Below are 23,848 nucleotides of genomic sequence, written 5' to 3'. Positions count from 1 at the left end.
ATTCCTTCATCGAGTCCTTTGGGATATGTATTTTCCAAGAAACCTGGTGTTTGGAACCTCGGTACAAAGTTGGTTATACTACCTTCTTTGTACCTGCTATTGCCCCTCCTACAGGAAGAGGTCGCCCCTCTGGCGGCCTGCTTATTTGGGTAAACATTTCATTGGGCTATCAGGTTAGATGTAGAGAATCTAAGACTCCTGACTTGCAGAGGTTGTCAGTGAGAGGACCCCTCAGAGGGGGGACCCTGGAGATCTTCAATATTTATGTCAGAAGCCCCAAAGGAGGCTTGCCCTCTTTGACCTTATTGGGTCTTGAGGACGAACTTAGAACGTGTACATCATGCTTGCAGGGGACTTTAATTGTACTTTTGAGCCCCTAGCGTCAGATGATATTTTGGGTACCTCAGAGGAAGATGCCAGGAGAGGCATACCATCCTTATCGATAGCTCTTATAAAAAGATGGTCGTAAATGGTCGTACAAATGAATGCCTTGATCTTGGAGTATGGCCTAAGGGCGGTAAATGGAAGAACACCTTTGGATTCCTGTGGTGCCCACACGTTCAACAGGGTAGGTCATTCGTCAAGAATTGACTATATCCTCTTGAACTTCAAACTTTGGGCACATTTAGTAGATATGGCAGTTTTACCATCTACGGACAGCGACCATAATTCACTCTCTCTGTCTCTGACCCCTTTATGGACGATGGGCAATAACCTTCAGGCACCTAATGTGTTGAGGTCGACAGGTGAAGTTTGTCCCATGAACTGTGGGAGATGCCTAAAATGGAATAATGTTGCCTTGGACGAGGGCAAGGTATTGGAAATACGTTCAATTATGAACAAGGTTTTGACCAGGTTGGAATCTACCACCCTAAATGCTCATGAGGTTTCTTTCCTATTTGGTCAAACTATTAAATCCATAGGCGACCTTTTTATTGTACACAGCCAAAATACCAAGTCTAGCAAGAGGGGGCGTCCCAAGGGCAACCCAGGCTGGTATTCCAATTCTTGTCGGAGGGCAAAAAGGGACTTAATTAATGCAGTCAAAGCAAAGGGACTTGGGCTGATCAGTATTGCCAGGAAGAAATATAGGGGAGCAATTTGTAAAGCAAAGGAGGAGTGGGAGAATCAGTATTGGTGTGACCTGAAATTGGCAAGTGCTGAGAGGGATTCTAGGGTTTTTTGGAATTTAGTTAGAGCTAGGAACAAGTCTATTGATTCACTCATAACATGCAATATTCCTGAGGCGTCTTGGTTTGATCATTTTTCTCGCCTCTATACCTCCAAAACGGGAGATGGGTTGGGATCCTTTGAGATATTACAACTGGACCCTCCTGGGTTGAGTGAGGATCGGCTATTTACTAGCAAGGAAGTGGAGCATTCTGTAGCGATCGCCACCGTCGACATAGCCAGATGCAAAAGATTCCGTACTGAATGCCCCTTATGGAAATACTACAAGTCCCAGAAGGCCATACGGCGCTGGGGGTTGAGACAATGGGAGGACCTTATTTAAACTCCACCTACGTAACGTAACGGGGCTTGTCAATCTTGTTCCGGGTTCTCTCGCTATCAGTTTGGTTTGTCCTCACTGGAGTTTGTGTTACTTTTGTCTACGCCGACGAAGAGCCTGCATGGTCAGATTTCTGGTAAGCAAAAACGCAGACGAAAAGCCTGAGTGGTCAGATATTGTTTGTGCAAACAGCATTGACGAAGAGCCAGCGTGGTCAGAGTGTTGTTAGTTGTATGCGTCGACGAAAAGCGTGCGTGGTCAGATATTGTTTGTGCAAACAGCGTCGACGAAGAGCCAGCGTGGTCAGAGTGTTGTTAGTTGTATGCGTCGACGAAGAGCCTGCGTGGTCAGAAGTCCTGTGGAGTCATTGTTACAAGCCGTATCTTGCCGCACAAGTATACCTGAGGAGTGCGGGCTCGCCTCCTACGTTATTCTCTTATTGTTTTCTGATACTTGTTTAGTACTGGTGCAGATGCACCTTTCATTATAGTTTCTGTACCGTGGGGTTACAATCCTCACTATCAGTGTTTACGGCCACAAACATTATTCTGGGCTAGTCCGTCCACAAGGAGTATTGTGGTGAACTTTTCACGCATTAGTGATATATCGTATCGCAACTTTAAGAACTCTATCGCAACCATATTCTTGAACTGTGTATGTTGGATTTTTGTTGTTTTGGTCTTGTGTAGTTTAGATTAAATACCTTTATTTTTCTAAACTGTTGCGGAGTCAGTTTGTGGTGTTTTCACTCTGTGTTACTGTGAGTGTTGGTACAAATACTTTACACATTGCCTCTGGTTAGCCTTGACTGCTCGAGCCAAGCTACCTAGAGGGTGAGCGGGGGTTATCTTAGAGGGTTTCCTCCTTACCCTGACTAGAAGCAAGGGTCCCTATTTGGACAGTGGTATCTACCCCTGCCATCTAGAAACCCCCAGTTCTAACTGTCCCTGAAACCTGTGTTTTTGTCACTGAATATATGTAGTGCACTTTACTAGGGACTTATAAGTGAATTCAATATGCCAATTGGGGATGAGCCAATATTGCAATGTTTTAGGAGAGAGAGCACAAGCACTGTAGCCCTGGCAAAGTGTTCAGAGTCCTAACCAGCATATACAAGATCATGCAACTTGGAGGAGGGAGGCAAAATATTGAGTGAAAGGCCACTCAAGAGACGTTTTAAGGCAGGGGCAAAGTGGGTTCTGGCCCATGGCCCCAGCCTTTCAGGGGGACCCCTGAAAGATCTGGCTCTGATTTCCACACAAACCTGCCCTGATGAAATTGAATAATTTGCAAACATGGATCATTTTAAATACCATCATCATGCAATTAATCTTTATTCGGCTTAAGCAGCCATAAACTATAGCCTTCAAATAAGCACATTTCATAAAATTCAGCATCTGGCGACAATTCATTGCACCAATTCAGATTTGCAAAGATATTATTGCAATATGTATAAGCCATCTAGCCGATATATTAAAAACAAATCCTAAAAGACCAGGGTCATATGACTTCTTTACGTACAACGGTTTCACTGGGCAGCTCAATGTTTTCTAATTCATATCTTTTCTTAATGGCCAAATATACTTTTATATAACTGGCTATTGCACTACAAATGTCAGGGTGGCCAATGATTTCAAATATTTAAAACCTTCAACATATGTACTAGGGCGAATTTTCTTTAACAATGAAATTATAAATCTACTCCTTGCAGTTTTATATAAAGTGCAAAATAAATTAAAGCGCACAGTGTTTTGACTTGTGAGGTTGTCACATTCAAAAAGAGAAAGATCTTACACCCCACCACACAGATATGGAAACGACAGCTAAAAATGCACTAAATCTAACTGGAATCTAGTTAGGTAAGATCTAGTTTGCGAGATAGTGGTGAATGTTAGATAACATTGCAGAGGTGCAGGGGACAAATACATCTGGCCGATTTAATCTTGATGAAGATAACGTGTGTTTCCCCTTGAATACAATGCCTCTTTGTTGTTAATTTTGGCATTCAATGGAATACTTTTAGGGCTACCATTGAAGTGCCCAAGTCCTATTTCATGATATTTGTCTTGCAAGAAGTGATGCCGTGGTATTTTGGAGAGAGTTGGCCAAGTTTTTACAGTATTTTATTATTTCTCGTGAGAACATTAGTTCTTCTGAAAGCCACATTTTCGCCCACAATAGTAGATTTGCACATGCTATACGATCCTCCAATGCTTTAGACCTAATTCATCATGACATAGGCGGTTAGGGGCACTATTACGCGTCATCATAAGCCTTTTAGTTAATTTATTTTCCACTACTTGTTACTGGTGTGTATTGTGATGCCCCCACACCCCTGCACCATATGTTTCAATCAAAAGGCATTTGGCTTTATAAAGAGTAAGTATTTCCCTCACAGGCTTAGGACCTAATTTGCAGGCAAAATGAAAAAGCCCATCCACTGCCCTGGTTGTATAGTGAGCTCTTGCTGTCACAAGTGGGTCCGAGCTTAGTTTATTGTTAATAAATTGCCCAAGTACATACATTTCTCAACCTTTTCTATTCTTTTGTCCTATGCTACAAAGATCTTAGTCTTTGTTCTCTTTGGACTGCAGACCATGATGTATGATTAAATAAAATTAACATTAAGATCAAGTGATGACATACAATCAATAAAAGTATCCAGGGAATTCTGAAGGCCATTCACTTTTGTGGCCATTAGCACTGTGTCATCAGCGTAAGATAGCAAGGGGAAAGATTTGCTACCAATCTTGGGAAAGTCCAGATTTCTTCTTAATAAGGAAGCCTCCAGGACATTAGTGTAAATTAAAAACAAATAGGGGGCTAGGATGTACCCTTGCAGGATGTCCTCTGTTGAAGCTATCTCTTTAGTTTTTTCCCTTTGAGTTCCATATCTAATGGAAACGGTGATGTTAAAATGTAGCCTACAGATAAGCGACACCAGAGTTTGTTCCACTCCTAAACTTTCCAGAAAATCCCACAGTTTCTCTCTATTAACAGTGTCAAAGGCACTAGACAAATCCTTGAAGGTCAGGTGGATCGAGCCCTTCCTGACCTTCACGTATTTGCTTTCTAAATACCATTGCATTTGTTTTTCACCACTATGTAACTTCTATAAAAAGAAGTACCTTTTAGATCAAAACAGGAGCTCACATATGCTAAATAGCAGTAGATTGTAGCGATTATGTAAAATAATATTAATAAGCTGCTGCTATATTACAATAATAAAAACACACATCACTATCCCTGATTATTACATGGAAACACAAGAGAATTTGGACCAGTCTGCCTGTGTAGGGTCAGTAACCCTATAAAAGAGATTATGAGAAAGCTGAAAGTGGATCATAAATTTAAAGCTGTTCTGAACAGGGGTCCCCAAAATATGTTTGGCCCAGGGCCCCAAAAATCCGCCAAACGCTATCAGGGCCTATCAATTAATCTCAGTGTTCCTAGTACTGATCCTTAAAAGAAGGATAATTTTCTGTGAACTGAGGACCCGGTGGTCATTTCACCAAAATAATTGATCGAGTTCTTTTTTGCTTCATGGTGCTTCCATCTAGTCCTGATGAAGACCCCTTTAAAATATTTCATATACCGAAGCTATGTGTGGAGATGTCATGGTGATTGTTGCCCAATGTGTGGAATTCTCTTGTGAGAATTCTTGGGAAAGCCAGTTATCGGAAAGTTCTGAAGGCTACTGGAGGCTAGTTTCGTGCTGGGGATGCTGATAGAAATAAAGCTACTTATGAAGAAACCTGTGAAAGGCTCTTCTTTACACTATGACATGTAGAGTGTTATTGCCATTCACTCAATCTCTGCTCTAAAAGAGTCATGATTTAAAATCGTATTGGAAATATGTCTACAGTGTTTCTGTTTTATTTTTGATAGGTACACCTAGTGCACCATCACTCACATGCCACGTTCTCTGTCATTCACTTTACCACCCAATGTATAATCATTGCGATATATATTTTGGATTTGCTTCATTATACTACGCAATACATTCATATATTTGTGTTTGTGATGATTGTTTAGGCCAAGGTAGCTTAGGCTTTTTAGCGAAAAAATGCACAAAGAAGCTCTCCTCAATGGAAGATAAGGCGAGCCTTGCTAAAAGAAGCCATGGCTGGATGACCCTCATCACATATGATCAGCTGACACCTCAGAGCTACTTAACTTGTACATTTAATGCACGCACCAAACTCAGATTTTTAAAATTAAGACTGGGGCTGATTAACCTGTCTTGCCACTTCCCCAAATGGAAAAGAGAAAAAGCCCCGGAGACATGTCGATTTTGCAGCAAGCATAGGGAAGATATAATTCATGTTGTGTGCCTGTGCCCTAGCCTCCTGAAAGAAAGAAGGCAGGGCCTGGAACAATAAGGAAGTCAGATCATGCAAATCTGCAGTACTGGCCTGCTTCGACCCACGGAATACATATCTAAACTGCGCACTGGTGAGGTTTATGGACTGTACAGAAAAAAAACTAGGGAAGGGGAGATGCCAGTCGCCAGCTCAGCCAGAGGCACAGATGCTTGGACCCCCATAAGAAGGACAATACTGCCCTATGGCACCTCGAGCTAACTGGACAGAACTCTAAATGCACAATTAACACAAACAAAGGGTAGTGCACATTGGCTGGCCACCTTCAGTCAGCTAAATACAAACCTGGCAAGTCCCATCTTGAACGAGACAGTTTCCGCAGGTGCAGGGCAGAAACAAGAGAGTTCGGATACATGGTGGGCTGGGCTTTCTGTTTTTACTTTTATTCTTATTCAACAAGTGTTTCATTTTACAATAATTCTATCAATTGAATAAGTATCAAAAATGTTTTATCTTTTGTATTGTGCAAAGTTTTTTTAAAACCTGCAATAAAGTTTACTTACTTACTTACTTACGTATTGGAAATATGTCTACAGTGTTTCTGTTTTATTTTTGAGAGGTACACCTAGTGCACCATCACTCACATGCCACATTCTCTGTCATTTAATTTAGCACCCAATGTATATTTATTGAGATATATATTTTGGGTTTGGTTCATTATACTACGTAATACATTCATATATTTGTGTTTGTGATGATTGTTTAGGCCAAGGTAGCTTAGGCTTTAGGCTTTCTCCGAGGGAACCCTTTTTATTTCAGAATATTGATTACCCAGGTTCCCAGGAATACCGGGTTGCCCCATATTTAGTTCTGGATCCGCAGTAATCATGGAGGGCAGTGTTAAATCTTGTCTAAATATTGAGCCCTCTCAGGTCCTTGATAGACTCATAAATTCTACTGGTTCCTGCAGGAAGGGGTTTCAAGTTTCAGTCAGAAGTTGCATCTCCCCTCAAGAAGAAGAGAAGTGCAATGGCAATAGCAGGGCAATATGTGTCTGCACAGCTCCAACACCCTCCATTCCTTGCATGGAACACAGGACTAATCCCAACATGAGGGTGCAGTCTAGAACCTTGGGTCCTCATGAACCCCTTAGAACCTTCCTAGAGAAGATAGGTGCGGCTTCTCTTCTCTGAGTCGCAGGCACTGCTCAGAGAGCTGGCCCGCTGGCACAGACGCGTGGAGCGCCACGTGCATTTGACGCCTGCTTTTTACACAGCAACACGCACTTGGCGGTTTTGCGGGTGGCGCTGTTCCACTTGAACCGCATTTGGCATAACACCACCCAAAACACATTTTACTATGTATGAGTATAATACATGTCCCTGTTTACACTGGCTATTCGCAAAGAGTAAATTAGTATCAATTAGATAATTAACTTTCTTTGAAAATAGGCGTCTCGGTAGCAGAAAAGACTGTATTGCTTGAGTCCACCTTACAGAAGATATGTCAAAACAGTTTTGGTAGAATGACAGGGGCCTCATTTATGAAAAGTGATGCATCGCTGCGTGAAAACAGCGATGCGTCACTTTTCACTGCGCACTCCTTGCGACACCAATGATGCGTCATATTTAATGTATGATGCATCATGTCACAAGGACTTACAGATACATCAGTATTTCTGACGCATCTGTAAGCGCAAAAGTGACGCATTGCTGGAGTGTGTCACAAAAGTGACGCAACTCCAGCAATGCGTCCTTTCACATGGGGAAAGCCCCATGTGAAAGGGCTTGCGTCAGTCTTACGCCTGCTGTGAGGCAGGCGCAAGATTTTGACGCAACAGCATCCTAAAAGTGACGCAGTGAAATCTCATAGATTTCACTGCGTCACTATTACGAGGCTTTTTGCGGGGGAACGCCCCCTCTGCATACATTATACCTGACGCAGGTATAATGTGGTACAGGGGTTTAAAAAGTGACGCATCTACCGAGAGGCGTCACTTTTTAAATATGGTGCAACAAGGCGCATTTTGTACGCCGCTGGTGCGTCACAAATAGTGACGCACCGGCGGCGCAAAACTGACGCAAGGCCTCATAAATAAGGGCCCAGGTGTTTTGGATTGTTGAATTGGGGTGGTTGAAAAATCGATGCGAGGACCCACGGATGGTTAAACTTGAAGAAGGGCAGGATTTGATCATTGAGGCTTCCTTAATTATTTCGCGCTGTACAATTCACCTTAAAGGGGCCGAAGAAAAAAATGGATTTCAAAAGGGCTCATTTGCAGTTAAAATCGATGAATAACACTGAAATTTGCTTTAAAGAGAAGCTGGTCCAGAAAAGGCCTGCTACCGAGAGAATAAGGTGCAAAGGTTAAACAATATTAATATGTCTCAGATGTATTGCTTCGTGTACTAACTGATTTATTGGTAAGGGCATCCTGGCTCCTATGTCCAACTCTAACCGAATCAAAGCCTCAAGGAAGCTCAATAATCTGACTGAAACGTGTTAGACTCCGGTCCATCCGACATCGGAATCCGGCCCCTAGTTGTACATTTCTGACTGTTAACCTGCCCACTTTCTTCCATCCATTAAAATGCGCGCATGGTTCTGGGTTGATGTTGACTAACTATTAAACTGCCCTTGACCCTTTACTCACTACTGTTCTGCAGTTTCCCATTTCATTTCCCTTCAAGATTATTCATTTCCTAGTTTATTTAATGTAGAAAAAAACATTCAGGTGAAATGTGTCTACATTTAACACGTGCTTCAGAAAATGTGTGTTCCAGGAGTTCTGCTTTCAATTAATTTACAAATTGCTTAATGCCATCAAAATGTTCAAAATATTTAGAATTGAGAAAGAAAGGAAAAATGAAAAAATTAAGACGCAGATATACTAAGAGTTTGCACTGGCGCTCAGCAATAGGAAGCATCCAAAGAACAACATCACATGTTTATTTGTAAATCACACGTTCAGCCAGAAGGGTATCTTGGCGCTGAATATCAGTACGGTACTCATTTTATTGGTTTCAGAAGGATGAAAGGCTAAGTGGAACTACTGGAATTTGAACATCTGAAGATGAGGTCAAACACTTGGTCCTACAATGGATGCATTAGTCCACTAAGCCACCGGAGGCAGCAAAGAATTAGCTTTCAAGCTCAAAAGTTACTTTGTTCTGTAAGTTGGGCACTGCGCTAAAACTGATTTGTCCTAACCACTCGCTAACGTTTGCAATGGGGCTGTGTCTGTGGTGGGAGAGGGCAGAAAAACCTTAGGTTTGAGGGCAAAGGTAAATTTACTAAAATAGCTTGACCTGGCGTTGCACTAGATTCTAACGTCAAAGAAGAGAAGGCACAAGTGTGGGGTAATGTGGGATATCACCCGATATAGGAACATGTAACATGCAAAACACATAGCTGACATATTTGTTCCTGAGCTTGTGCCTACACTAGGAATTTGTGATGAACGGTGTACATCCTGTTTAAAAGTTAGACAAACATGGAACTTTAACCTAAAGCACATATCACACTTATGTGCTCGCTGAGCTTCATTTACAATGATTTGGAGTAGGGCAGCACTGCGTGTTTTTGATAGCTGCCCTACATCAAATCAAAAGTGCAGGATACATTACATTCCTGTCCTTTTAGCCAGTGCACAATTAGCAGCCGTGCTCCAATGCAAGCGTCTACATTTTAGGCAGGATTGTTTTTGTGCAGGAAGGGACACCTTCCTTGTCAAAAAAAATCAGTGGAAGCGCTTTCCTCTTTCTATGTGTGTTGCGGAATGCAGCGCACATAGAAAGAGGAAATACTAGGAGAAAAAAAGATATTTCTCCTCGTTTTGCCTGTCCTGGGGAGGTGTACAGTTTTTACGGATGTATGACATTACAATGCATGCTTTTACCACGCATGCCTTTACAACGCGGTTTTTACAACAAAAACCTTTACAACGCGTAGCGCTTTGGGGTGCTGGATAGTGAAAAGTTTAATTTACTATTCCAACTCGAGTCCCCGTGGACACTAGGGAAGGTGTTGGATAGTAAATTAAACGTATTCCCATTCCTAGAGCGCCCCCCAGCGCAATGGGTTGTAATGGTTTGCGTTGTAAAAGTTGCGTCATAAAGGCACTGCGTGATAAAAGTTGCGTTGTAAAGGATGTTCCCCAGTTTTTACGCATTCTTAGGTTTACAATTCCTTGTAAAACTGGAAATGTGTGCAAACCCATGGATGTTGCGTGGGAACACAAACTGCACTGCCTCCCTGACCCAGTGTAAGGCAAGGTTGCCACTTGTGCTGCATTGCCGTACACCATATCTAGGAGGCCATGAACAGCCAAGGGTCTGCACTCTGCTCTTTGCCCTGGCCTTAAAACGTGTCTGGACAGGCAGAATCTCATATGTGCCACAGCACGAGGCTCTGCGTTCTGTGTTACATCCAGACTGGGCCGGACTGGCAGTACTGGGCATCGGGCGTTGCCCGGGAGACAGGAAGAGTAAGGTTTTGATGTAGTGGGGGCCGTTTTTACTGCAGTGCTGCTATATCGGCCCGCAGTAACAAAAGCAGCAAGCAAGCGCTTCCAGGCTCCCGGGGCCAGGCAGGGGCCGATCCAGGACAATTGCCAGGACTGCTTTGGTGTCCCAGTCCGACCCTGCATCCAGATTTAGCGCAAACCCGGCAGCAGCTGCCATCGACAAATACTCCTATGAATCTGCTGCTGCGCTATTTGCTGCCAATTCTCACAACACAGCGCTTCATTTTTTAACGCAGCGCTTCCTTGCCTGAAGTGCAGGACATCTGAGCACAAGTGTCTTACCTTGTAAAGTTGGCACATTCCCGGAAGGCTGCTCCTGCTTTCGTGGTTCTCCTTCCATTATGGTGTAGACGTTGCTGTCTTCGTAGTTTAAGTCCTGGTAAACGGAGGGATCCGACATCTTTCAAGTCTTGGGCAGCAATGCAGGGAAAGAGGATCCTTCAAAAGCAACGCAGCTCTGTGCCGACTCCAAAGCGAAGCACGGCTTAAGTTCAAATGCTCTCGCGTTAGAAAGTCAGGTTAAATCTCCGTTGTCTCCGCGGCCTTAGGCGCTTCTCAACGGACCTGTCAAAAACTGGCTCAGAGAAGCGAAACCAACAGCCCAAACCTCCGTTAAATAGCAGGGTGTGTGTTTACTGGACAATGACACAACAAGGCCAACGAAATGGATGCCGGAAACCACCGGGTAACGAGATTAAGTGCGATAAACATCTCGAAATTTGGAGCCACGGCCTCATGCAACAGCATGTTTTCCCTCTCTCTCGGAAGCGCCAGCTGTGGAGGCAGAATTTCCTGTCAGGGTTGCTCCGGTCTAAACTCGAGGACAGAAGTTCACAAGATGGAGAGATTCGCAAAGTAAAGAATGTTTTTGGGAGTCCGAGGTAGAAAGTTTTGAGTACCAATTGGAAAATAAAGGAGGGGCGGTGTCGTCGCCTAAATATGTAAACGTGATGAACAATATATTGTATTTGACCTTTCGTCTTCTTTAATACAATACATATTTTCAAGGGACGATTACAAAGGCACAGAGCAGCAAGCATACAGACACCCGGGCACAGAAAGACATGCCATACATAAAAACACAAACGACAACATTGAAAGAGATACTGACAATATATAGGGGGGTAGTTGATGAATGAATGTGCAAAGGATGCTGCTGAGGGAATAAATGCGTGGTTTTCACTGGATAGAAGAATGCATCCGTGTCTGTGGATCCATGAATGATGATTGATGAGTGTGTCAGTGGCCGGAAGGATCAGGGCACAACTCATTACTTTACGACCTAGCGCTATAAAAGAAATAAAATAGTGCTACTTAAATTATTTGTGTAAATACTGGAACAGACCAACCCATCTCACAGTCTTACAGTGTCTTAATTTATATACAGACACATGCCTATCTTAAGTACCTGTGAAGAGAAGGCAAGCTGTGTGCCTTTGTTTCCCTCTGTGGAATTTACATTTAAATGCGAGGCTTCAAGCGGCCCCCAGTCAGCACATACAACCGTGACAGGTTCCTAGCAATGGAACACACGGCCACACTTGATAAAGATATTTTGAGGATTCGGGATTTATGACTCATGCTAGAAGAGAAAATTGAAGAGGACACATGATCAAGCTCTTGAACTGAACATTTGATATAGATTGACATTTCTTACAATGATACACATTATTACTGCCCATGTCGCTGGTCGATATAGAAGACGTTTTTTTGCCCTGAGGAATTCGGTGACTTACACCACACAAGATGAAACACGTGTTGGCGGCTAGACCTTTTTGCTTTGAAGAAGCATTATGAAATAAAAGAAGACTGGGAAGAACTACTTGTGTTTAAGGACTTTAATTATTGGAAAAATAAGCTCAGGATGTATTGTGTTTGGTTCAATGGTATGGTCTTCTATACCATCTGGTGAACGGTGGATGGCCGTTACCTTATCCTTTGAGCTATTACCACTTGGATTGTTTTTACTGTCTCACAACTGTGCGCAATTGTCACCCAGCCATCCTTTTTCCTGTTTGCTTTGGTAAAGATGATGGCAGAGGCGGAGAGGTGGCGAGGCGAGCTGCTGGGCTCGTTAGGCGCCCACACTTGGGGAAACCAGGTCTTGCCATATTCAGACGACGATTTGAATCAGTTAGAACACTGTGCGGCTCAACTTTGTTCGGTCAACTCGCTTGGACCCTGTCTTGCCCCGTCCCTTCAAATTGGACCCTACTCTGACTCAGCTCTGCCCTAGCTTTCCCCTTATAGACTCTCTATCAACCCTTTGTTAGCCCTGCTACTTAAACTCTTTGAATTCATCTGAAGTGGTGAAAGTGAGTTAGGAGCTGCAGAATTCCTAAAAAGTGGCTTGCAAGCTTATACGTTACCTGTTGACTTGACTGCTTGCTCAATCTACACTAACCAAAATTTGGGAATGTGATCAGGCAGGGTGAGGAAGGCTCCAGGAGAGAGAGTAGCCACACAAAAAGGCCTCGCCAAAGGGAAAAAAGGCAGCAAGCCAACAACAGCAAAGTGGAAAACTTCTACGACAAAGAGCCTGCTAATCTCTCCTATTGCTTCTATGTTTGAAAAATCATTACTAAATAAAAAAATGTTTATTTAAATATTTAAAGGATCCTGTTTCATCTCTCTGTGCTAAACCAGGAGAAACGTTAGGTCTAATGACCCCTTTGGGCCTGCAAATAATATCTCAATGGGTAAATCAGGGGGGATGGATTCAAATAAAAAAAACACCTTAACAAAATTAACAGAAATCCCAAATCAAAATCTCTTTGAGACATTAGACTTAAGCAAACTAGAGGAAGTAGAACTTCGAGACAAATAAAATCCGATAGGAACTTACCCTTCAAATAATAGCATCTTAACAACAGTAACAGTGCAAGCCAGCGGAAGTAACACCAGCAATACTCGCATTAATTTGGAACATCTACATTGTGATCCACTACCAGCTTCAATTACAATCTATGGCGATAGCACTCCCTATAGCACAGCTATGAAGACAAGCAATGATTTTACACACACAGCTGAGCATGGCAAGAAGCTAGCCAATATAAATTGCACTCAAATGTAGATGAATTAGCGCATCAATGTTCAAGAAATGAGCAAGCGCTAACCAACCTGGAGGACTCAAGTGTGAGTATACACGTGGAAACTACGCACGACACAAAACTGGAAATAGATGGGAATGGAGATAATGATGAGGTGTTGCCCACCTCATGGGAGAGTAAACCTGTGGAAGACTTACATGTGGAAACCCGTGAGGGACAGGGGTGAGAAGAAAGAAATGAGCAGACGCCAAGTCCAAATGATACGGAAGGAAAAGGCAAAATCTCAGACCAGGGAACAAAAACCAAACCAATTATAGTGGATAAACCGGGAGAAACTTCAGAAACAGGGACAAGAAACATCGAAAATAACAAAAATGGACAAACTGAATTTATTTTATCAATACTACTGGCTCTGCAAATGTCAACAGCAATGCTGATTATGCAGTCAGACAAACTAGATATACAGATTGACCTAATGAATATCATTGCATCACACATAGCTGGAATAAATACAAAACTTGAAGACTTAACAAAATTAATAAAAGAGTACAATCAGTTTACTCACCGCAGGAATCAAGCTGTGCATGTGGACCTATAATAGATAAATTTGTTATTTTACCAAAAATAATTGAACAGATTCTCTGTTTAAACAAGAGCTTGGTCTTACCGGCGGAGAACCTGAAGCCCATGATTACATCAATAATTGAAGAAAATACAATTCAAAATAACGTACAGGGACAAGCAAGAATCTACCATGATCAAATTAAAGAACCTCAAACTCCTACTATTGAGATGGAGAAAGCACTGCAAATTAATCAGACCGTTATCACTTAATAACCAGAAATACTGAGGCCACAATCTAGAAGGCAAAAAAAGAAAGAAAGAAAGGCAAGAAACAAGGTAAACAAATTTAACACGCATGAAGTTAAAAAGGTATACCCCATCTTTGTCACAACAACAGCAGGTGAACCTCAAAAGGAACAACCTCCAGTATCAACGCAGGATACTGGCACAAGAGATGAAAACACTCTCTTATAGGAGGATTGTGTGTGTGTGCTTATCGACAGCTCTAAAAATATCAACAGAACAGTTGAAATCCTCGGATCTCCGCATACAAATTGTAAAACTCTCAGATCAAAACTTAAATACAGGTAAAACGATAATATTAATCAATTACTATACACAACCAAACGCTCAAATAAAAAGGAAGAAAAATGCCCTTCTAATTAAAACAATATCAAGACTATGTTGCGATGATCTGACCTGGAATATAATAGTAACAGGTGATTTTAATTCAAATTTGATATTCACGCCAGATGATGATGAAATTCTAACTGCAGACAACTCATTTTGGTGTGTGCCACAGCAACACAATACAGGGATCAATCGTACGGACCGTATTGCTCAGCAACTAGTCACAGATATTGAATTCCAAGGTATGCGGGTCCTTAATGGAAGAAACGAGGAAGATCGCCCTCTGGAAAAAACATATTATGGTTCAAGGGCGCACTCGACGTTAGACTTCACACTTGTAACCCTTCCCTTATTATCGATTAGCTCGCTTTTACATAGAGTTTACCCCATTGAGTGGTCACTCAATATAGCATGTCATCTTCAACGTAGACATATCAAGACATCAACCTAGGAATTTTCCCGAGGGTTAAATTACCTCAGTCAATCTAAGATGCCTGAAATGGGCAAACACGAATAAAATAGCCTTCATTTTAACAATAAAGAGTCTCTTTGTTGAATTAACTTCAGAACCCATTAACAAAACAGAAGCTTGGTCGCTATTCCTAAACAAACTAGCAAAAACGAAGAAAGTGTCTTAAATTGGGATCAAAATCAATGACCAGACAAGAAATCTACCAAAAGATCTGCAAGCGTTAACGAAAGAACTAAGAAAAGCTCAACGGAAACTTTGACAGGATAAATCCAAGGGCGAATGATGGAAAGCATTTCAACAAATGAGAATACAATTAAAAAATAGAATATGGGAATTTAAAAAAGAGAAAGCAGAGAGTTTGTGGTCTAAACTAATTTACAACTTAAGACATTCAAATCTAAATAAATTCTGGCAGTCAATAAACAACTTCTGGAGACCTCGATACATCTTAATATTGCACATACAGGAGCAGGAGTGGGTTAACTTTCTCAGGGATACATTTAAAGAAGAACAACCCCATGACATGGACAATTTCCATTTACCAACTGTGAAGCACATTATTTAGAATGAATTGAAATTACAGACTACTCGATTAATGTACACAACAGAAGAAATAACAAACATAATAAAGAAAGGCAGAAGCTACGGCACTCCCTGCCCAAATGGCATTCCACAGGCAACTTTTAAACACGACTCGGAGTACTGGAGCCCGATCCTAAGGAAACTCTACACTGACGTAGAATTAATATATCAAATCCCAGAAAGTTGGCCGGGATCAATCATTACCCCTATTTACAAAGGAGGCAACAGATCGAGTCCAAACAATTATAGGCTAATCAAAGGATGTTGAAGCTAATTATTTTGCGTCATTAATCTTTAAAGATCTAGCTGATTGTTCTAGTGAATGTAACCTAATACCAATTAATCAAACTGGTTTTAGGAAGGGTATTGGAACCACTACAAATATTCTGTCACTTTGATTGATCGCTGAAAAATGCAAAAATAGAAAACAAGATCTCCATCTGTGTTATATTGCCCTAAAAGCTGCCTTTGACAGCGTAGATCAGAAACTCATGTGGTACAAACTAAAATCCTGGGGCATACCAGACAAAATATTGAAAGGTCTACTACAGTTTTATACAGATACCTGGGTACGCATGAAACTTGGAAATGGAGCTAGAGTATCAAGGAAAGTGTACACCTACAGGGGTCTGAAGCAGGGGTGTGTACTAGCTCTGGACCTTTTTAATTTATCTCAGACCTCTCAAGACAGCTAGGTGGAATTAATTCACACTCACCGAAACTGGAAAAACCTCAATTATCGCATCTCGCCTACGCAGATGATATTTTTCTTTTAAGCTTGACTAAGGTAGGCTTGACAAGACTATTAAACAAACTCTACGAATTTCTGTCGGCAAATAATCTGGAACTCAATTTCTCAAAAACCAAAACAATGCTTATTACAACTCGAACAGCCTCAACATATTAGATTAAAGGGCAATCTGCTGTGTCATGCTATAAATATTTGGGATTTTTCATTGATGATTAGGTGAAAAGTGAATGAGGTCAGGGTATCATTTGAGGTAGTGAGCTGACTGATGCAGGGTGACCAATGAAGGTGACCCATGCTCATAACAATGGTTCTTTTTGTTAAGGATGTACAGAATGAGTGCCATTTCTTTCTGATGAGCAAGCTGTTTGCTTGCCAATGCCTACTTCTCACACTGCCCTTCACTGTCAGCTCCTCCCTTCCCATTGCTGCCTACTCCTCACTGCCCACCACTGTCTACTTCTGACTCAGCTGACCATGTCTACTCCTCAGACTATTCATTATTTTTTAACCCAACAGCTTCAAAAATTGTCCTCATCTTCTCACAACCCCAATGGTGAGTAAATTACTTTACCAGAGACTGTGTCGTTTTGAATTTCTACAAACTATGCAGACTTCTAAATGTTGAGACCCAGCTGTCCTTGACCTAGCACTGATCTCTTTATACCTGTGTATAGTTTTGTTACAACCACAGAGAAGAAATTAAATAACTCCATGGATGAATGCAGCAAACATGCAAATCTTCAAGTTGTAAAATAGATGTAGATTACTGGAAAGAGCATTTATTTAGACAATAATGCCCTGTCCAGTTTGAAAAGCAGTCAGCTGTGGCTTCTTAGCACTGCACATGCTGATATGTAAGTCTATCTTGGTAGGAATTGCAAATGCACGGGGTAAAGTGCTCTATTGCAGCGCTTCTGCCTTCCTGCAGCGCTTGTCTGTTGAAGCTCCTCGTTTTTAATGACCCGTTTTGTGTACTAGGTTAATTTTTGTTAGGCACTTATTCCCTGTTTTAAATCTCTGGCCTCGCATACTCGCACTGCTGACACCCTAACTCGCATTTAAATGATAAAAACTCACCGCACTTTGTGGGTCCTTGCCCCTGACTCGTGGCGGCCATATTGAGTTGAGTGTTGTTTGGCGCGCTCTAGTCCTACTTCTATTTTTCTAGGCGGGCTTAAAGGTAGGCAAATTTGGGCAGTGCACTCTATTGCAGCGCTTCCGCCTTCCTGCAGCGCTTGTCTGTTGAAGCTCCTCGTTTTTAATGACCCGTTTTGTGTACTAGGTTAATTTTTGTTAGGCACTTATTCCCTGCTTTTAAATCTCTGGCCTCGCATACTCGCACTGCTGACACCCTAACTCGCATTTAAATGATAAAAACTCACCGCACTTTGTGGGTCCCTGCCCCTGACTCGTGGCTGCCATATTGAGTTGAGTGTTGTTTGGCGCGCTCTAGTCCTACTTTAATTTTTCTAGGCGGACTTAAAGGTAGCCATGCTGACGCGCAGCGGCCACGCGCAGCGGGGACGCCAGACTGACGCTGGAGTTACACCAGAGTTCAGCCCGTCTGCGCCCGTCCGCGCTGAGGACGGGCTGCGGGCTGGGCTGGACTCTGTGCTACCTCCCTTCCGCTCGCCTGTTACAAGGTATTCAAGGTCAGAATTCCTGGCACTTAGACCGGCTTCTTTGCCCTGTTTTCGCCGTTATTCACCTGAGGGGATCCTGCACTCCCACAGGTGTAGGTCTTGTACGGCCTCACTTGATTTCTCCTGCACTGGTACTATAATTCCTCATCTTTCGCCTACACAACCGGATCTGCTCGTGAGATCGGGCTTCTTGGTTAACGCTCGTTCGCTCATCAAACACAACATCGCCTTCCACGATTTCGTCGATGAGCGACAGCCAGACTGGGTTTTCATTACTGAGACCTGGGCCTCAGATACCTCAGGACATGACCTGATTCTGGGCATCCCTGATGGGTATTCTCTTTACAGGCAGGATAGACCTCTGCGTAGAGGAGGATTTATCGCCATTCTTCTTAAATCCTCCTTTCCCTGTCTGACAAAATCTCTTTCAATGCCCTCAGATGGGTACGAAGCCCTATATTTTTGTATTACCCTTTCTCCATCGGTCTCTTTCTCAGGGATTTTGGTGTACAGGCCTCCTGGTCTTAGAGCCAGTTTCCCCTCAAAACTACTGACACTATTGGAACCCTATTTCGGGAAATCCGGCTTTACCATCTTAGGTGATTTTAATTTTCATTTGGATGAGGCTAACTCAAAGGACACTATATCTCTTGTTGATTCGCTAGGAGCATGTGATCTTGCCCAGCTTGTTAATAGTCCCACCCACAAGGCTGGCCATATTCTTGATGGGGTATTTTCTAACGATCCCAGGCTTTCTACTGGCCCTCCACTACCTCTGGTATGGACTGACCATTTTGCCGTACCATTGGAACTTTCTCTTCCCGTTACTTGCTCTATCAACATGGAAACCCCTTCTTTTATTCTTAGGCGAAACTTTAGGAAAATCTCGGATGAGGCCCTTGCTCCTTTTGTCCCTACTTCCGAATCATTATCTTTAAAAGATGCAGCTGTTGCAGCTCAAGATCTGATGGACTCTATTGCTAATGCAGTGGAACAGCTTGCCCCCTCATCTTTGCGATACGTTGCTCGCCGGAAACCTACGGCACCTTGGTTCTCTGACCAGCTGCGACTCTTGAGGCGGGGATGTAGGAGTAGTGAGAGAAACTGGAGGAAATCTTGGGACCCTAACGACCGTGAGGCCCACAAGTCTGCACTGCGGGAATATAAACAGAGAGTGGTGACAGAGAAGCAGGAGTACTTCTCCAACCTCACAAGCTCCCTCTCCTCTTCTAGGGAGCTATTTAAAATCGCAGACACCTTATCCTCCCTGCAACTACCAGATCCCGTAGTTAGCTCGCAAGAACTCTGTAATAACATCTCCGACTTCTTTCACAATAAAATTCTTGATATACATACCTCTTTGGAAGCTCAGTGCCAAGCGCTGGATCAAACCGTTCCACCTGTCATTTCCAGCCTTGACTCCCTAGGTAAAGATTCTTCCCATTCCCTTGTACAATTTCCTTCTTTATCTTTGGAGGGACTGAACCTGTTGCTGGATAAGACTAAATCTACTTCCCCCCTGGATCCTATACCTCTGAAAAAACTTAAAGAGTGTAAAAACTGCCTTCTTCCTCCCATGCTTCAGATAATGAATAAGGCTATTATCCAGGTCTCTTTTCCATCGGTATGGAAGAAGGCTATTGTGAAGCCTCTCCTCAAGAAGCCGTCCCTCGATCCGGCCCTTTTTAAAAACTTTAGGCCAATCTCCCTTCTGCCTGCCCCCGCCAAGATGCTTGAGGCACATCTTAATTTTCATCTGTCCTCCTTCCTTGAGTCATCCGGATACCTTGACAACACGCAACACGGTTTTAGAAAACACCACAGCACCGAGTCCGCTCTCACCTATGTAGTCGATAATATCCGACGCAAAGTGGACTCTGGTCTTACCACGGTCTTGGTTTTGTTGGTCCTCACGGCCACGTTTGACACCCTATCCCCGGCCATTCTTACATCTCGGCTTAGGGAAGCTGGTGTCACGGGGTCGGCCCTGAGTCTGCTCAACTCCTTCCTGTTGGAAAGAGAACAGAGAGTGATGCTTGGGAACCACCTCTCCCCTGCTAAGTCTTTGCAGTGTGGGGTGCCACAAGGGTCGGCTTTAAGTCCGACCCTGTTTAACATCTATGTGGCTCCACTGGCAAGACTAGTAAGATCGCAGGGGATGGAGGTGGTGTCCTACGCAGACGACACCCAGATAATGGTGTCACTGGCTCACTCCTCCGTCAGGTCATCGGCTGCCAGTTTCAGGGTATGCATGCAGTATGTGGCAGACTGGATGACTATAAATTCCCTGAAACTGAACGGCGAAAAGACGGAGGTGTTGATTTTTGGGAAGGACCAAGATGCTTGGTCTGATGAGTGGTGGCCATCTTCTCTTGGAATCTGCCCCACTCCCTCCCAATCTGCCAGGAATCTGGGTGTAATATTCGACACCTCGCTCTCTATGACCCTTCAAGCCAACAGAACCGTAGCCACTTGCTGGGGTGTGATTAGGATACTCAATAAAATCCGTAGGTATCTCTCCCCCCAGGCTCGTAAACAGGTTGCAGTTGCCTTGGTAGGATCAAGGTTAGATTATTGCAATTCTCTGTACACGGAAGCCAATAAAAGTCTTGTTCACCGACTGCAGATAGTGCAGAATGCTGCAGCTCGGTTTGTCCTGGCTCTCCCTAAATCCTCCTCTGCCACTGCAGCCAGGAAGGAACTTCATTGGCTCCCTGTCCACCACAGAATTTCTTTCAAAATTCTGTGCTCGGTTTACAGAGCTCTGGTAGAAGGTCCCTCGAGCGCCATTGGCTCCCTTCTCACACGCTATGTCCCTACACGAGATCTTCGCTCTTGGGGACTTTGTCAACTGGCTGTTCCTCGTGTTAAATTAGCCAGATGGGGAGCCAGAGCTTTTTCCGTGGTTGCCCCGAAGCTCTGGAATTCTACCCCTATCCAAATAAAAACTCTTCCCTCAATTGAGACATTTAAAAAGGCTCTTCAAACCTACCTTTTTAAGAGGGCATACCAATGAGAGAAGGCTGTAGAATGGGGGATTTTGCTGTCATATTTGATTTAGGCACCTTGACGCCCATTGGGCTAAGTTTGCGCATGAGAAGACTTGGTTCATTCATTCATTCATACTGTAGTGAACTGCCAGGAGCATCACTGAAAGACGTGCAGGCCAGGTACCCTCACATGCCATGAACTCCTGAAGAAGGCCAGAAGCTATCTGCCATATGCCAAATTTTCCTATGAAAGGCCTGCTATGCTGGTTCTGATTACGTCACGTCAGACTGAAACTCAAGAAAATTAATTGTAGCAGGCACAATTAGTCACATGAAACAAAACCCACTTATTTACCAATATTCACATATATTTAATGGATTCACCTTTTTATGTCTGGTCTTTTTATCTGGCTAATTATGAAAATATATCCGGTAACGAGTCCCCTTACGGGGCCTGTGGGCCATTGCACTGCCATGCTGACGTGCTGCAAAGCCTGAAGATGAAGCATGGCACCCTAGGGTGAGTGAGGGTAATCGTTTCTAAGAGAACTTGCTCCCAGTGACCTGTTAGAAGCTAGAGAGACTGTTTCTGTAGAATGACTCACCGAACAGTGTTGTTTAGTTTTTAGGTTGAGCATTCGAGACCTCTTGTATATTCTTTAGTATATACTTATATGTGTATGTACTTTATGGGCTCCTGAGATCAGCCCTTGGACTTGTCTGCTTCCGATTGAGGACTTTTTTTTCTGTTCGACTGCCTCTATTTAACTGTCTTGATAGAAAACAACCAGCAGAAGTCAGTAAAGCACCAGAATTGCTTTCTGCTTGTTCAACTGCCTCTATTTAACTGTCTTGAAAGAAAAGGACCAGTAGAGGTCATTAAAATACCAGAATTGCTTTCTGCTGAGGGACTTTATTTTTTATTTTTTCAGGCAACTGCCTCTTTTTAACTCACTTGATAGAAAACAAACAGCAGAGGACAGTAAAATACTAGAATAACGTTAGCATTCTCTAGATTCCAGTCCATAGAAATTAACTTCCACAAGCACCCGTAGACAATAATACTTTTTTCAAATCTTGTATTTTCAGTGATATTACCTCTAGAGGCCCTGAATTTATATTAAAAACAGAGCTTTGGACTATACCATTTCCCGCAGGAAGGCAACATTTCTCTCCATGTGTTCCCATACCTGGCATGTCACGCAGTTTGGTGCTTACTTTCCCTCCATGTTAAAGAACAGTAGATGTTTCAGCACCCAGGCTAATGTGCTGCATAGGTAAATACAGATAAGGTCCCAAAGACGAGACCCATTGCATTGCAAATGCTTGCTTGTTTCAGGCATTAGAAGAGTGGATACTGGACCTAAAATCTCTCTGTCCTTCCTTTTGATACACAGTTAGTAGCACGTCAGGATTCAGGACTTCATTTGTACAAGTGCGACTGCTGGTGCCCAAAACTCCGATTAGAAGCCCGTGACGAGTGCTTTTACATGGTGCTCGGTCTTAAATCCACTCCAAGCCTTTTAATTCACTCCCAGACACTTCATGCCCCTTTGTCTTACTCTTGCAGTTTCATGCTTTCTCCCTGTGTGATATTTTTTCTGTCTTTCTGCTGTGTGTATTTTCCCCTCTCTTGTCTTGTAAATGTCTGATGCGGTAAAATAGGTGCAGAATATGAGTGCAAAAACATGAGTGCTAGTGGCCTCCACTGGCAACCTCCGGGTCAAATTAAGCAATGTCATAATCACCTCTAAAAGCCCAACTTTGCTGGGGCAGGATCCATAAAATGTTAGCACTGAATCAGAAAGGACAAAAGAGTTATGTTAGTAATGTCCCCAAGCACACCCATACATCTCACTGACTCCATTTTAGCACCACTACACCACATGATGAAAGTTAAGTCTGCAATACCTTTGATGAATTAAAAACAATACTTAAGATATATGGTTTACTCCTATTAAAAAAACAATGTTCCTTTGAAACCTTGTGGGTATAGAAACTTTATTAAGTTACTCAACCTGAAAGTATACTCACAATGTGGTGATTTCTCAAGCCCTTCAAAGCCCACACCTGAGACTGTCAACATATAACAATTCTTTGACTGGCAACCAGACCTAGAGTCGCACAGTGCCTACAGGGATCAATTTTACTCACACTGCCCAATATTGAGTGGCATGACTTGTGTACAGCAAAGCAGCACTGAAAATTGATCCTTTAGTGTAAGGAAGCAGATGAGGTTTTGCAAATAAAAGGATATGATGTTGGCAGGGGCCAGGCTGTGGGACTCCTTTCCTGAACAGATCAGGAGCCGGACCTTGCACCTACCGTTTCGCAAGCAACTCCAAAAAATTATTTTAACTTTATTTAGATTTTGGCAAGTAAAAAGGCATAGTAGGAATACATGGTCACCGTCAATTGCATAGTATCAAAATAATAAGACTCAAAGGATAAAACAATTTGAAAGTACGTCATATCAGTATCACCAAACATACATGACATAGGCTATGTAATCTCAGCATTAAAATGAGTTATTAAAATAAAAGCAAAGTCTCACAAGCAAGCCCCTTCCAGCGTGTCATGGTTGCTAGCGATGGGCAGCCAAATCCTAGTCCCATTTAAGCGTCCGCGCTCCCAATTAGTCATATAGATAGAAAGATCATTATACCGAGAAGATCAAGAGTAACATATAGTACAGCTACTGTGTGAGGATGATCCCCTTACCCCATGCCGGTACACAGACAAAATATCGAGTTTTAAATATCGATATACAATAATATCGAAGTTTAAATATCGATGGGACAAAATATCG

General features: G+C 42.8%; 1 protein-coding gene across 1 annotated transcript in view; it reads right to left on the bottom strand.

Annotated features, from left to right (window-relative positions):
* The window catches only part of LOC147701846 (CD209 antigen-like protein C), a 458,064-nt gene extending 447,172 nt beyond the window's left edge, over nucleotides 1-10,892 (bottom strand). Inside the window, exon 1 of the mRNA XM_086930479.1 lies at nucleotides 10,640-10,892. Within this exon, the coding sequence (XP_086786605.1) occupies nucleotides 10,640-10,757 (118 nt within the window). The 5' untranslated portion in view covers nucleotides 10,758-10,892. The remainder of the gene's footprint in view (nucleotides 1-10,639) is intronic.
* Nucleotides 10,893-23,848: the final 12,956 nt, after the last annotated feature.

The sequence above is a fragment of the Lissotriton vulgaris genome, chromosome 7, assembly GCF_964263255.1.
Source record: "Lissotriton vulgaris chromosome 7, aLisVul1.2, whole genome shotgun sequence".
Lineage (NCBI taxonomy): Eukaryota > Metazoa > Chordata > Amphibia > Caudata > Salamandridae > Lissotriton > Lissotriton vulgaris.
The sequence above is the reverse complement of the archived record's forward strand: the minus strand, read 5'-3'. Positions and strand labels throughout refer to the sequence as shown.